The 17,078-nt window shown below is 37.2% G+C and overlaps 1 protein-coding gene across 1 annotated transcript in view; it reads right to left on the bottom strand.

The window, feature by feature from the left end:
• The window catches only part of BBS9 (Bardet-Biedl syndrome 9), a gene marked incomplete at both ends in the record, with an annotated part of 451,378 nt that overhangs the window by 273,143 nt on the left and 161,157 nt on the right, over positions 1-17,078 (bottom strand). The window contains 4 exons of the mRNA XM_080701824.1: positions 887-989; positions 6,797-6,850; positions 9,879-9,952; positions 15,872-16,050. Of these exons, the coding sequence (XP_080557950.1) occupies positions 887-989; positions 6,797-6,850; positions 9,879-9,952; positions 15,872-16,050 (410 nt within the window). The remainder of the gene's footprint in view (positions 1-886; positions 990-6,796; positions 6,851-9,878; positions 9,953-15,871; positions 16,051-17,078) is intronic.

Raw genomic sequence — 17,078 nt, forward strand, 5'->3', positions numbered from 1 at the left:
GGTTCCATGTGATTACTAAAGTACTTTGCCTGAAATTCCACATCAAATAAGTATCAGAGCTGGGATTCAAAAAGGCCTAACTCCAGGCCAGGTGTGGTGGTACATGCTAGTAATCCCAGCATTCAGGAGGCTAAGGCAGGAGGATCACAGTTCATGGACAGCCTCAGGTACTACTTAGCAAGAACCTTCATAACTCAGTGAGACCCTGTTTCAAAATAAAGAATAAAAATAGGGCTGTGGATATAACTCAGAGGTAGAATGCCCCTGGGTTCCATCCCCAGTACCATGCATAAAAACAAAAAAACAAAACTCTAAAGCCAATATTCTTTCTTCAAATGTTACTGATTCAATAAATAGGTCGATAAAGAAGCATCAATAATAAAAGCCTTCCTAATTATAGTATTTAAATACAAAAATTAAAATAAATAAATACAATAATAGGTCCAACTAATTAAGAAAAGAACTTAGAAGTCTCTAATACTAGCTGGGTGTGGTGGGACAGACCTATAATCATAGTACTTGGGTGGCTGAGACAGAAGAATGGCAGGTTTGAGACCAGAACCTAATAATTTAGTGAGACCCTGTTTCAAAATAAAAAATGAAAAGGGCTGGGGAGGAGGTTCAATGGATAAAATGCACTGAGTTTAACACCCAGTAGTACCAAGAAAAGAAAGAGAATATAAATCTATAGCCCTAAAAAAGCAAATGCTTGATACTTGGAGGGAAAATATAAGAAAAACAACACAATTGTTAATTTTAAGAAGACTGCAATTTTATTATGTAGACAAGAAATATAGCCATGAAAGACACTAATAATATTTTTAAATAAACAAAAAACCTCATACCATAGTAGAACTCAAGCCAAAACAAACAAACAAAAACTTACCCGTAAACTCAAAGAAGAACTGATCACAAGTCAATAGTAATGGTGGTTGCACATAGACTGATAATTTGACCTTTGACAATACCACTTGATTTTGTAGTGTGACCTAAAAAAACACAAATTGTTACTAATAGAAAATTACTTTTTATCTGAAGTTCTAATCTATCATGACTACTTAAAAATCACTAGCAAATAATTAGAAAACCTTGAGAAAAAAAATAAGTAGCACAAAAACCCAACATGTAAAATAAGTGGTAAAGTCTACTTCCTAGTTAGAAACTAGGCAAAGTATTTGAATAAATTTTTATCTAAAGAAATGCATCTATATAATGGGCAATGCACATATAAGATGCTCAATATCTTCAGTTATCAAAGAAATACAAGCCGAAAACCACAATGATATACTTCCACACACTCCTTAAATTGGCTGTAATCAAAAGGAACAACAACAGGTGTCAGCAAGAATATGGGAGAACTAAAACCCTTAAACATGACTAGTGGGGTGTAAAATGATACAAGCACTGAACAAAAGTTTGACGATTTCTTAAAAAGATAATCATAGAGCCAGTTGTGGTGACACATGCTTGTAATCCCAGTACTTGGAAAGCTGGGACAGGCAAATGGAAGGTTCAAAGCTTATAGATCCTGTTTTCAAATAAAAAATAAAATTAGATTGGGGGTTTCACTCAGAGGTAAAGTGCCTCTGGGTTTAATTCCAGGTGCCACAAAAAAAAAAAAGATAAACATAAATTTACCATACTAGCTCATAATCCTATGCCGAGAGGAATTCCACGCCATATGTCCACCCAAAAACTTGAACAAATGTTCACAGCAACACTGCTCCAAACAGTCAAAGAGGCATTACAAGCCAAATGTTCAATCACAATGAATGGATAAACAGAGGTGAGATAGCTGTACAATAAAATAATATTCAGCAAAACAGAAATGAAGAACTGACTTATGCTACAACATAGGCAAACCTTAAAAACATGTCAGTGAAAGAATCCCAAGAGCCATGTTACAAAGTTCTCTTCATATGAAGCATATAGAATAGGCACATCTATAGTAAAATAAAATAGAATACCAGTTGCTTTAAAATGTTAGGGATGAGGAATGACAGCCATGGGAATGGTATTTCTCTTTGGGGGACAAAGTATTCTAAAACTAGATTGTGGCGGGCCTGGTGGCGCACACTTGTAACCCCAACACTTGGGAGGCTGAGGCAGGAGGTTCACAGGTTCGCGGCCAGTCTTAGCTTCTTAGTGAAGCTCTCCGCAACTTAGTGAGACCTTATTTCAAAATAAAAAATAAAAAAATAGGGCTAGGAATGTACCTCAGAGGTAGAATGCCCTTGCGTTCAATCCCCAGAACCAAAAAATAAAATAAAATAAAATTAGACTGTAGCAAGGTTGCCTAATTCTTGAAATATACTAAAAATCATTGAAGTGAGTGGGTCATGTGGTATGTAAATTATATCTTCATATTACATATATGTCATTATATATAACATAAGAATATAAAATTGACTTGCAAACTTTATGTACATACTATGTTAATATCTTGTGTTAATTTTAAATTATATGTATAAGCTTATGTTAAACTTAAAAAATTTTAACATGCAAAGTAATATTTTCAAGACCCCAAAGGCACAACAAATTAAAAGGAGAATCAATACATGGGATTGCATGAAACTGAAGAGCTTCTGTTCAGCAAAGGAAACTGTCAAGAACCTCAATCGAGAGCCAACAAAATGGGAGACGATTTTTGCAACCTACAACACCGATAGAGGACTAATATCTAGAATATACAGAGAAATCAAGTAACTCAACACTAAGAAAACAAAGCATCCAATAACAAAATGGGCAAACGAACTAAATAGACACTTCACAAAAGAAGAAATTCAAATGGCCAATAAATGCATGAAAAAATGCTCAACATCACTGGCAATCAGAGAGATGCAAATCAAAACTACCCTGAGATTTCACCTAACTCCAACCAGAATGGCAATCATTCAAAGCACAAACAACAACAGATGCTGGCGAGGATGTGGAGAAGTGGGAACTCTAAGACATTGTTGGTGGGATTGCAAATTAGTGCAACCACTTTGGAAAACAGTATGGAGAATCCTCAGAAGAATGGGAACAAATCTACCATTTGATCCAGCAATACCACTTCTGGGTATCTACCCAAAAGAAAAGAAACCAAACTACCAAACTAATGCATGTGTATCTATGTTCAGAGCTGCACAATTCACCACAGCCAAACTATGGAACCAGCCAAGATGTCCATCAACAGATGAATGGATTACAAAACTGTGGGATATGTACACAATGGAATTTTACTCAGCCATTTAAAAAAAAAACTCAATTACATCATTTTCAGGGAAATGGATGGAACTGGAGGACATTATGCTAAGTGATATTAGTCAGTCACAAAAAATAAGAAATCAGATGCTTTCCCTAATATGTGAAAGTTAGGGAGAAATGGGTCATAGGAAGAACTCTAGATGAAAAAGGAAATCCTATAGAGGAGCAAACAAGGCAACCTAAAGAAGGAGAAAGGAGCGGGGAAAAGGAAAATCTCTAAAACACACAATGTACTTAAACATATCGAAGTTAACCACTAAGCCAAGCAAGGGAAGGACGGACGGGGAGGGAATGGGGTGGGAATTGGGTAGGGGTTAAATCAGTGATGTGTACAGGTATGTACACACAAGTTTACCCCAATATGATGTATGAATATAATGCACCAATAAAAAAATTTTTTAAAATAGGGCTGGAGGTATAGCTCAGAGGTAGAATGCCCCTGGGTTCAATCCCCAGTACCACAAAAAATTAAGATAAAATAAAATCAGGGTCGGGGTGTGGCTTGAAGATAATATACCCCTGAGTTCAATCCTCATAACACCAAAAAAAAAAACCCACACTCTGAAGGTTATTATAGCAAAAAAGAAACTACACACATATGATAGAGACAACTTTCTTGTCAATAGGTAAATAAATAAGTTGTACTCTAAATTAACTATTATTATAATTTAAGTATTTTGCTATTAACAGTAATGTTAGTCTGTACATGTATTTTTAAAATAAAATTAATAATAAGTCACTAGCAGCTTTTGTTCTTTTTTTGTTTTTATTGTGGTTCTAGGAATGGACCCAAGGGCATTCTACCTCTGAGCTATACCCCCAGCCATATTTTGTATTCTTTATTTTGAAACAGGGTCTCAGTAAGTTGCAGAGATCTCATTAAGTAGCTAATGCTGGCCACAAACCTTGGATCCTCCTGTCTCAACTAAAAATAGCTTTCTATATTCATGGAATGGTACCATGCTAATGAATTATTTACATATATCATCTCATTTAATCTCAAAAATAGTGTGAAATAAGTACTATCAATCACACACCATTCTACTGAAGAGGAAACTGGCAGTGAAAATAATTAAGTAATTTTCACATGAACACTGATTATAAGTGGAAAAATAAAAAAATTAAATGCTGTTTGCCAGAATTGAGAGCTCATACCTTTAGCCAACTATGGTTAAATCTCCAAATAACTCTGCAAATGAAGGAGGATCTCCATTTATATGCTTTGAAAATAGATGTTCAGAGAAGGTTAAAAAACAAAAACATGCAAGATCACTGAACCAATAATTGGCAGAGAGCTACAAACTGATCAGGAACGTTTTAGGAGAGCTCAATTTTAAAAGTCAAAATTGAAAACTCCTTAAAGCAGTTTGTAAAGAAGCAGACATTCTGACTCTGCCTGGAGTAATGATGTCTACTCAGACAACAATCACACAATTTGACATTGTTACAAGAAGGATTATGCATTTGGTTTAGATGCACAATCACGATAGTTCCCATACACGGGTTTATTGAATCCCAACAATGGGCTAGGCACTTTCAAAACACAAATCAAAGAGATGTGACAAAAATAACTACAGTAACAAAGAATAGTTGTGTTTGAGCCAAAAAAGAGTTTAAGACTTGGCTACATCATAAACCTCACATTTTAAGAGGAAAATAATTATAGAATATTAAGGAGAAAATATAAAATGTTAATATGAGAATTTTCCATGCTATTTTCTGCTTCTAATGAAATGAAATGTAATCCTTAAGAAATATAATACCAAATTTTTTTCCTAGATATATAAATATGACTCCAAAGGCCAGGTATGAACAGCCACTGTGCCTAGTTGCCTGGGGTAAATGGTCATGCATCATGCACACATACTCAAGGTAGCCACATCTTCATTCATTTGGAACGGATGGAAAATTTTCTCAATTAACAGGATTTATTATGATGGAAACTTGCATGGTTATATGTCTTGGCTGCTGTTGTTATACAAGGCCATAAGGAGAGATTTACAGCAGAAATTTGTATAGAAACTGTCAGGCAGGATCAGGAAATCACTGTGTCTGCTGCATGAGTCTAGCCAATTTTGTGTAACCCTTGCATGTTACATTCTTTCTCATGCTTTTGTACTGCAATGAGAAACAGAGTTGTGACTTAGGTATTTTCAAATATAGTCGATTTTACAAATGGGGGGCATTTTTTCCAGCAGGGTCCTATCATCTTTTTAAGGTGGCTGTTACACATGAAAACTGAGGAGCTGCATGGGAAGGGGATGTGCATTTATTGACTGCAGTAACTCCCAGCTGGTTGGGTTTAGGGGTTGTTATAAGCACTGTTAATCTGTTTTGAGCACCAGATTTTTTTGCAATTGACAGTATGCTCCTAAATTTTATGTATATATGTCTGAAAAATATCATTACATAGGTAAAAAGAGGTTTCCCTACACAAAGGTGTAGATCATTCCTGTACCTCTGTAGTCTTTTTTTCCCCCGGTTTCATTTCTTTCCACTAATGTCTTTCTAGACTCAGAAATATTAATGAGATAGAGCCTTTGATTGGAGAGGGAGAAAAGAAAACCAGGGAAAGACCACCCTTATTTCCAGTGGCAAGAATCCAAAAAAATTAGCTTAGGAAACTGTTATGAGATTGAGCTCCCCTCAACTCCAACCAAAGATCTCCACACTTGGGCCACCCGCCGGGCCCAGTGTAAGCGCGCACAATTGGTAAAGCCTGGTGCTCTGTCAAGCTCCTCCAAGGACAGCAACCCATAATCTAAGAAAACATAAAGCTTCGTCCAAGTTTTGACTAAGGGAATCGCCAAAATCCACAACTTTTCCTGGCTTCCAAACCTGGGCAGTGATAAATATTTTCAGCTTAATAATGTGCTGACTGATTACCACACTTGAATCTACATGCTTTAAGAGGGTTCTACATTTGAATTCTAGTTCTAAAATTCTATGACAGGACTAACAATTTTACACAAACCACATCCTTCACATTCTATTTTTCCAGGACTATCAATTTGTCACTACTCTACTTTGTGGCTTCTTCATTTAACTTGTTCTTGTCATAAATACATCCATTGAAAGCTAATGTTATGGCAGACACGTGGTTGGGAAGTCTTCGTGAACACACATATCACAATGTATGGAGCGATGAGAGTAATGTGTGCATACCTGCTTGCTATCATTTCAGTCTACTTCATATGATGCTACAATCAACTGGTTGGTTTATTATGAATGGTGATGACACAACTCTTTTAAAGGTTTTAAAATGTTCATTTTATTTCCCAAAAAAAAGGGGTTGGGACCATACTAGTCATTTAAATTACGGAAAAAGTCAGAATTTTTTATATCATGTACATACTGACTATATCAATTTTATATCTGCAGGTAACAATGAAGGTTTTCTATTCACTACCTGAGGCTAAAGAAAACCTAAAGCTTTCAAGTGTTTATTTTATGCTTCCATAAGCTTCTTAAAGGGTAACAATAGTGACAGATGTGATGAAACATGTAATACTGTTCACATACTACAGGCTAAAACCTGGTACAGTACCTTCACTGTGATGGAAGGAACAAGGTCAGCTCCGACTTCAACATCAGTGGCTTGCTGAAAACAATGGAGAGGAGAAGGTAGAAAAGAATGATTGCAAAATTACTCAGCCGCAAATGTACTCAGCCACAAATGAACACAGTAGGCACAATATACACTTCCCATCATCACGCAGGGAACTAACTATAAAGGACTCATCACTCTACGACAGAATAACAAAGGCAGCATGGCTTTTTGGACATCTTGATGGGAAAAGTCAGAATTTAATGTTAAAAATCCCTCCCCTGTAAAAGGAAAGAAAATATCACATACTTTATCAAACCAGTCTATTCCCAAATTTCTTAAATGTTAAAAGTATCCATTCTATTAACTTGTTGTTTCTTGTATTTTTCCAGATAAACATTATGCCATTATTTTAGGTACTTGTATTTTCAAATTCCAAAACGTATGTTATATTCAGACCGACAATATGTATCTAAGATGTGTAAGTGATAATATAGAGATTAAATAACTTTAGGCCTATAAAATACCATTGAAAGTATACTTTTTTAAGACAGTGCTTAAACTAATGGACCCTCTTCAAACATCAGCTTCAGTTCTTTGGTTCCTTAGTTCTATCTCTTAAATATAGTATAATATAATAAAGCAAATATTTCCTTTATTATTTGCCACAATGAGAGTGCAATGCTAAGAGGAAAAGAATATTTAATCTATGATAAAATAAGACCAAGGAGTAACATATATGCTAACAAAATCTTTATGAATTCCTACAAAATAATTAAGATTATAATGTCTATGTCCAAGCAATAAATCAGATCTGTTATCTTTTTTACTTGAAAATATTTTAGCTAAAAAAAAAAACCACTAAACCACTTCTAAACAAAGTAATCACTGTGATGTGATGGGCATCAGCAGAATAAAGTGTGGAGAGATTCATATTCTATTTATAGCTCCATATAAAATCTTAATTGAAGTCTAATTCAGTTGCTCAGTCAGGAAGATGGAACAACAATCATCTCTGCTCTACAAAAGACTCTAGTCTAATAAAAATTATATTTCTAATTTTGAGATTTATGCTTTCATAATAATGATTCAAAATAAAATACTAAATCAGGTTTTTCGCTCCAGTTCTGTATTACCTAAATTCAAGGAAATGCTTCACATTTAGCTGCCCATAGATCTAGAAGAGAAACCAGCATCTCCTGTTTCCTGCTTTTTTTTCAATCCATGTCTAAACACCTAGATATTTCAAAAACAGCCATCCTTTGGGTAAATAAAATTATAGCCAGAGAAAAAAGGCTGTAAGAAGACATCATGGCACCATAGACACATAAATCGTGAGGCTAACGTTTTCCAGTGGGATGAATACTATACCCTTAAGAAGGAATAAAAGAGGAACACGGGGAAAATGAAGCTTAAAGAGACAACTAAGTAAAAGGAAACAGCACTCGAGGTTACCAATAGGGAAATACACATTACATTACAGCACTGCTGCATAAGGCCTTTCCTACAAGACCAAAAGCGCCCAAAGAGCAGAAAGGAAATTCCTCATTCCAAATAATCTACGATTAAGAGAACCTCGAAAAAATATATAGAAGGTGCCCAAAGGGGGAGAAAGCGAGTAATTTCCATAGTAAAAAATAATGTGTGTACATTTGTCAGCTAACTATGCAGAAATGTTCCACTCAGGCACCACCCTTCAGGTAGAATGAGAGAAGGCGTGTGTTTAAATGTTTAAAACTCTGCCTGCTTCTAGTATGTGACTCCACTGGTGAATGTTTCTTTCATAGACAGTCCTACTTTTTTTACGTGTGCCCAATACTGTAGCAATGATTTTTATCACTATTTGGACTGGCTGTTTATACAAAATTAATCTTTGAAGACTTGTGACAACTACTTACTATATTATACTCTGATACTTAAACATCAGACATTTCCCAGGCAGAATTATACAATATGAACTCCAAATGTGGCAGAGTATAATCACTTTCCTAAACTGACCTGACTTCTGGCAGTGACACTGATAAGCTTAATAGATGTGCCCAAAATTCAGGCAAAGAGACATAATCAATCACACCCTAATAAATACACACAAAAGGCAACAAGGTGGCCTAATACAGCCAAGAAACGCACCCTCTCCTTCTCTTATTTTTCACTTTTATTCATTCATAGAGCAAATATATTTTAAGCACCCGTTACATGGAAAGCACTGAGATACAGCAGTGAATAAGACAAGCGGTGGGATGGAGGTAGTGCTGCTGGCGGTGATGATGATGCTGAGAGAAAATTTCGCTTAGTGATGATTATGATGAATTATCCTAACAATTTAACAAAGGAGACGCTAGTATAATTCCCATTGTACAGATGAAAAATGAAGAATTGGAGAGGAAAGTAAGTCCTGGACCAACTACCCGTACTCCTTCCCCCTAGCCCCACCCTCTGGTACTGAGAAATGAATGTAGGAATGTTCTACCACTGAGTTATACTCCCATCCCTATTTGATTTTTTTAATTTGAAACGGGGTCTCACTAAGTTGTGGAGGGCCTTCCTAAGTTGCTGAGGCTGGCCTGGAACCTATGATCCTCCTGCCTCAGCCTTACAAATACTGGGGTTTACGGGTGTGTACTACTGTGCCTGGATAACTATCTATATTCTTAAAATATCCTACCATCATCATCACCACCACCATAATGTATCAAAGACTATAAATCATCAAACTCTGAGCAAGGCCGCTTACAAACATTATCTCATTGGACCTTCAACAAAAATCTTGGGGGCAGGTATTATTTATCTGAATTAGAATGATCTCAGTTCTAGGAGAGTGAGAATTTTTGTCTTCCTAAAGGTAGATTCACAACAAGGGCAAGAACCTTTTCTCCTACTCTCCCTCAGCTTCCCTTCTCTTCTTTTTAAAACAGAAATCCTGCTTCAGAAACCCCCTATTGGCACTAAGAAGACAAAAATGTTCTTATTTGGAAATTAACAAAGACTAAAACTCATTATCTTCCCTAAGGTTCCTATTGGGAGGCCCAGTGTTTAAATCAATACGTTTGGATCCAAATTCAAAATATGTAAATACACCTACAGACGCTGCGTCGAAGTTAGGAGAAACCACAGCAAAAACCTTCAAGTCATCTCTCTCGGTCACAGGCCAAACACCTGTAATCAAAAAAATAATATGTATATATATATTTAATCATAAAGTAAAACCACATGTGTATAGTTTTATTTAAACATTTATTTATACCAGACAGCAAAAGATAACCTCACACACATACTCACTACTTGAAAAAATTAACGTATTACAGAATTAGAAGTTTGATCTTAATTCTTTCCCTCTACAATACTATAAAGAAACTGTCTTTCTCCAAAGCTAAAATTTGAGCCATTGACCAATATTGGGATTTTTTTTTGTGTGTGTGTGTGTGTGTGTGGTACTGGGGTTCCTGGAAACCCTTCTACCTCCAGGCTACACTCCCAGACCTATTTTGTATTTTTTTAATTTGGAAACGGGGTCTCTTAAGCCAGCGAGGCTGGCTTCGAACCTGCGTGATCCTCCTGTCTCCGCCTCCCAAGCACAGTGATTACAAGCGTGCGCCACCATGCCTAGCCAATATTGGGAATTTTAATGCCCCCTCCATCATTCTTAGTAAAAGCCCAAATTAGTACAATCCTTTTTAAGGGTTGATTATAACTATGAATATGTAAAATGTACATATCCATGGTTTAACACTTCTACTCCAAGGATATATGCAGTACTCAGAGATATGCCCAAGAAAGTTCTCTGTTGTTAATAGTTGTTGTTTTGTTTTGTTTTGTTGTGGTACTGGGGATTGAACACAGGGCCATTCTACCTCCAAGCTACACCCCAGCTCTATTTGTTATTCTTTATTTTGAAACAGGATCTCACTAAATTGTGGAGGGCCTCACTAAGTAGCTAAGGCTGGCCGTAAACCTGTGATTTTCCTGTCTCGGCCTCCCAAGTACTGGGATTACAAGTAGGCACCATCACACCTAGTTGTTAATAGTTGTTTTTTTAAAGCCCAGGGGCATTCTACCTCTGATTTACACCCTCAGCCCTATTTTATTTTTATATTGAAACAAGGTTTTGCTAAATAATTTAGGCTGGCCTTGAGCCCTATACCCCTATTTCAGCCTCCCAAATATTAGGATTATAGGCATGTACCACCACACTTAACTGCCATAAGAATTTCCTTTAAGGAGCAGAACTAGGACCTGGGGTCAAAGGGAGATTCACTTTCATTACTGTCTGACTTATTTTCACTATTGCTAGAGTCTGGATATGTTTTGAGTGTGCCTCCAAAAGGTTCGTGTATTGGAAGCTTGGCCCACATTGTGAATGTGAAGACACAGTTGGACTTGTAAGAGGTTGGGCCTAGTGGGAGGTCCTTAATCACTGAGGTCACTGCCCCTGGCAGGAATGGATACAGTTCTGTAGGACCCTGGTTAGTTCTTGCAAGAGGTTGTGAAAAAAATGGCAAAACTGGTCCCTCCTGTCTTCCTGTCTCACCATGTCATCTCTTCTTTTCATGGACATTCCTGCCATTGTGCTGCCATCTGACATGAGATTTTCACCAAAAGCAACCCAGTGCTAGAGCTATGCCCTTGAACATCTAGAACTGTGAGTTAAATAAACCCCTTTTCTTGAGAGAGTACCCAGTTTCTGGTATTTGTTGTAGCAACAGAAAATGGACTAACACAAACATGATATCTTCATACTTTTAAATATGTTTTGTTACATAATAAGATATAATAAGCTAGTGACAGAGATCCTAAATAAACAAGAAAAGTAAAATGCATTAGTATTTTATGCATTAGTCAGCTTTTCATTGCTGTGACCAAACTGCCTGACCAGATCTTAGAGGAGGAAAGGTTTACTTTGGCTCATAGTCTCAGAGGTTTAGTCTATGGTCGGCAGGCTCCAAGGCAGAAGCATCATGGTGACAGGGCATGGTAGAGGACAGCTGCTCAGCTCATGATAACCCAGAGGCAGAGAGAGAGCCAAGGAGCCAGGGCAGAGAACTGTCTCAAAGGCCAGACCCCCAGTAACCTACCTTCCACAGCCATGCCCCTCCTCTGAGCCTTGCTGCACTGGGGACCATGCTTGCTCGCTTGCTTGCTTGATTTTAATACTTTTTACTTTATTCTCTTTGTTTACTTGTATTGGTGTATTATAACCTCATATCATAATGCAGTTTACAGTGGTGGTGACAGACATGTACACAGTACTTGGTGAGCTTTTCCCCAGCTCCTTCCCAGAGGACCATGCTTTCAACACATGAACTTTTGCAGACACATTCCAGTTCAACCCACAATATTTATTCATATGTTTTACACACACACACACACACACACACACACACACACACACACACCAGGCCATTGGTGGTTTACTAAACATTCAATTCTTTTCTCCTCCCTCTTCGTGGCAGAGACATCATTTTGTTGAGGTATGCAACTAATCTCAAAGAAAGTCACCTCTTCCAGGCTCCAGGGTCAAATTCAATCACGAATATGGGTCTTATTCCTGGCAAATGGTAAGGGCATTTCTCCAAAGCTAAAATTTGAGCCATTGACCAATATTGGGATTTTGTGTGTGTGTGTGTGTGTGTGTGTGTGTGTGTGGTACTGGGGTTCCTGGAAACCCTTCTACCTCCAGGCTACACTCCCAGACCTATTTTGTATTTTTTTAATTTGGAAACGGGGTCTCTTAAGCCAGCGAGGCTGGCTTCGAACCTGCGTAAGGGCAGCGGAAACTTGGAGTGCTGGTACGTGTTTCTGGGAAAGCTGTTCCTCACTAATGAGAGGGAGAACTCAGGAGAAACTGCCCTCTTCTTCCCTGGAAATCATATCTGCACACAATGCCTAGAACTGCTGAGGTCACCCTGTGACCCTTTCAGAAAACATCCCCACGTACCAATAGATGACTAAAAGTACAGAAAGCATTTGGACGATGCCACGTTAATCAGCTGTCTCACACAGAGACCTGTCCATGGCTGCCACCAGGCATTCCCACTAATACTGCAAAATTTAGAAAGGAAATTTCTAAACAAAAAAGGCTGCTCGTTATCCATTCAATAGCTATTCTGCAATTCTTCTTTACTAAAAGAAGCCCAATTTTATCTAAGCAACAAAGTCCTCAGCTACAATGCCCAATTTCCCAGCCTGTTTTGCAGGTTGCAATGCCCAGTAAGATGCAAATAGGAGCTGCTTGGGGCATGGCTTCCAGGAAGGCTCTTTAAGGGGACTGACTCAGCCACACACGTGAGGGGAGAAGTTCCACAAGCCATCCTCTACCAACAGATGACCCTGGAAGAGAAGGAATCTGAATCCCTGACAAGTGAAACTATTAAGTCAACCCTGTACTATCCATCACTGGGCTTCTTTTACGTGAGAGAGAAGTGAACTCTACTTGGGTATGTTTCTTTATGCAACAAAAAAAAACAAGCTCACTAAGTTCAAATGTTTCTAGTACCCAATGGTACTACTGACTTAATTTTCCCCTACATATTTAAAATGGTGTGGAGATTCATTTATATGCCCGTGTCTTACTGCTCTTTTTCCATTTGTAAAGGCATAACTATGTGGGTGCCCATCTTAAATGTGGTACCCAGTGCCTCACACTGACCCCAGGTAGAGAACATGATCAACTATTTAAATCATAAGGGGACTCCATCTCTGAAAGTTCCTTCCAGCAGATATTGTTGACTACTGGCAACAAGATTGCTAGGCAGGATTCACACTAATGAGTTGAATATGAAAAACTTCAGTATCCATGAGCCATATAGAAATTATTACTATAATTTCATGCTTACAACATACATTCCTCATATAACTTACACACATAAAATCAGCTTCAAAAACACTTTTATTACGGTAGATAATATACACCATGTGTACAACAAAATGTACTCTTCAAATTGGCTTTAAATTTGCTGCAACTCTTCCTTTGAAAATGTTTTAAGAAGCTTGAAGTATGGAACATTATCCACAAGACTGAACTCTTTTCGCAAGTTAAAGCCACTGTACTAAAATAAGTGACATTTAAATGAATAACGAGGTCATCAAAAAGTTCAGAGTTTTAAGTTCCCATAATCTGTAATGAAATGATTGGGCACTTTTATATAATTACAAGTATTTTAATAAACAAACATACTAAAGTTTTATAAGGGTACAGAATATTAAGCTTTTTTCCACTTCTAGAAATAAAAATATTTTAAAAGTTTCTCTTGTGTAAAGGTTTCTCTTTGTCTCTTTTTTCAAGAATAAAACCAAATAATGGTAGCATAAAAGGGGCAAGGAACTTCAAACAGTCCCTAAAATTTCAGGCTCTGTAAATAATGAACTTTGTGCCCATGTCTATGGGTATATCCCTAGCTTAATTAGCAGTTATTTCAAGATACACAAAAGGAACCAAGAAATGACAAGTAAAACTGCCTAAACCTTCTCACTCAAGGGCATCACTATAGCTTCCAAAAAAACTTTTAGATGCAAGGGATTTTCTAAGAAATTTCATATACAATTAATGCTCATTGAAATGTCATTAGCACATTGTTCACGGAAAGGGCAAAATCTCAAGGCAGAAACTTTGCAGCGAAAAGCAAAGTATTTAATAAATTCTGCTTAATGTTTTACATATATGCCACTCTTCCCCGATTACATTTTTAAATGATAAAATGAGCCATTAGTCTCCAAAATACTGGTATCAAAAACAGAAAAAAGTGTATACTGCCCTATGGCAGATCCCATTTTAACCACTCTCGACCTGACATGGGGTGCTAACAAAGAGGTTTTTAAGCAACTGGAGGTACTTTACAGAACTGGCTTTAACTGGTTTACTTTCAAAACTTTCTAAAAGAACGTGTGAAGCCAAAGCATAACAAGTTCATTTTTAATATTCATATTTTAAATATATATCATCTCAAATCTTTAGAACCAGAGGAATATAATCTTTGTAACAGAGACTCAAAAATATATAAATCTAGGAAAGCCACTGGATCATGATTAAGATTGGTTCTGTTATTTTGATTGGCCTTTGATGCTCTGCTTCTTTTATTATTCCTCCTTGTTTTAACATTTCTTTTATGTGAAAATAGTCCATATTTTTTCTCATTAAAAAAAAAAATACTTTTACCTGACCCTGAAAAGGGAACTTAAAGTAATGCCTTTCACATGTCCAACTCAAACTGCAGGATCGGTGTTTTGTTTCTCCTTTTAATTTACAATAAAATTATACCCTTGTGGGTCCCAAAGTAAGATAATATTGAGTTATTCAAAACTCAGGAACTGAAAATATCATCAGTCTCTGAGTCATTAGAAACCAGCATACCACAGGCTACACTCCATTTGGACGGCTAATTAACTCCCACATAATTATATCATGAAGCTGCAAATTACTACATTTTTAGTAACAAAGTGGTAACTTGTGTACAGCTCTGATTTCTTTTTTAAAAAGCAAGTGAAATTTTTTTCAGGAATATTAATAAATGACAACTCTAAACCTTAAAGATCTTTTCAAGACCTAAACCTACTACTACCCAAAGAAGCACTTCTTATTGCTTGGAGTTTGTTTGTTTGTTTGTTTGTTTGTTTGTTTGTTTGTTTATTGGTGGTACTGGGTTCCTGGAAGTCCTTCTGCCTCCGGGCTACACTCCCAGACCTATTTTTTATACTTTTTTTTTTGGAAACAGGGTCTCTTAAGCGAGTGAGGCTGGCTTCAAACCTGCGCGATCCTCCTGTCTCCGCCTCCCAAGCACGGGGATGACAAGCGTGCGCCACCACACCCGGCTTGCTTGGAGTTTAAAAAAGAAAAATAGATAATATTGTCCATGAAACATATTAGCAAAAGCATTATGTTAAATAAGGCACATTTTTCACAAGTTTTCATATAAAAAGTAAGTATGAAGACTTTGCGTGCAAAGAAGTAGCACTGTTTTCATAATCTGAGTTCAATTAAACCTAGGGGGGAAATGACTAATATATATAAAACATTACTGTATGCAAGATCATGTGAACTTTACAATACTAAAATTAGATAAACAATTACAAGTTAGATACCTCGTGGTTTAATATCTTTGATGATTTTCTGAAGGTCTTTCATTTCTGCATCAAGTTCATCATAGTTTAGTTCTCTAGACTCCACTTTTGGGGCTTGGAACAGAGAAGGGTCTGTCCCCAGGTATGAGCACTGCAAGTGACCATCGTCACTGAGAGTGACTATCACTCCCTTTAAATCACTGCAACAGGGGAGAGAGACGAGACACAGGTAAAAATTCTGATGGAGTTAGTCTTGAAAAACCACATTTTTACTCGATTCAGCTTCACTATATCATTAAGAAAATGGCTACATATCTATTTTTTAAGTTTTACTTCAAAGACTCAGTTCAAATGTTTTAAATATCATTTACATTCATACAAGAACTCGCAATGTCAAACTCCTTACAGGACAGCCAAGTATGGTGGTTGTGCACTTGTTATACCAGAACTTGGGAGGCTGAGACAGGAGGATCACAGCTTCACAGCTCAACAACTTTGAGACCTTGTTTCAAAATAAAAAAATTTTTTAAAGTAAAAATAGGGCTGGGGGTTTAACTCAGGGGTAGAATGCCCCTGAGTTCAATCCTCAGTACAACCCCCCCACACACACACATACACACACATTACAGGAATAACAAAAACCATTCAAAATGCTCTAACAGTCACCATCTGAGGGACCTATCTGCCAAATCTGCTCTCAAGTACTGTTTTTAATGCTCATTCTAGTTATAACCTGACAAATTCATAAAAACATGTGGCTACCTTTGTGGGGAACAATGGGCCAAGAGACAGTTGTTAAGGATAAGGCACAAGAGTCAGGTCCAGACAATCAAAGAGAGAAAATAGTGAAGACGTTGGAGAAGCTGTGGGAGGTCTTGAAGTAAAATGCTTCCTGTTTCTCTCCTTTCCCCTCTCTACCCCTGGGGTAAAATTTGGTCCATTCAACATGGCTTCCCTTCTACTCTCTCCTATGCAAGTAATCCTCTGATCTGTTGTCTCCATCTTAGGCAGAGAAAGCCCCACTGTTGTGTTTGGCAGCTCTTTCTCCACCACACTTCTCATCCTGATTATCTTTTTCCTCCCCAATGTGCTCCCCAAAAGGGATGTGTTGGAAACTTAATCCTTAATGCAGGAGTGTTAATAGGGGATGAGAGAAGGAGGGCTCACCCTCACAAATAGATCATAAAAGATGATAGAAGAGCCCGGGCCCTGAGCACAGTCTCTTGCT

Source organism: Muscardinus avellanarius (assembly GCF_963383645.1).
Source record: "Muscardinus avellanarius genome assembly, chromosome: 9".
NCBI lineage: Eukaryota > Metazoa > Chordata > Mammalia > Rodentia > Gliridae > Muscardinus > Muscardinus avellanarius.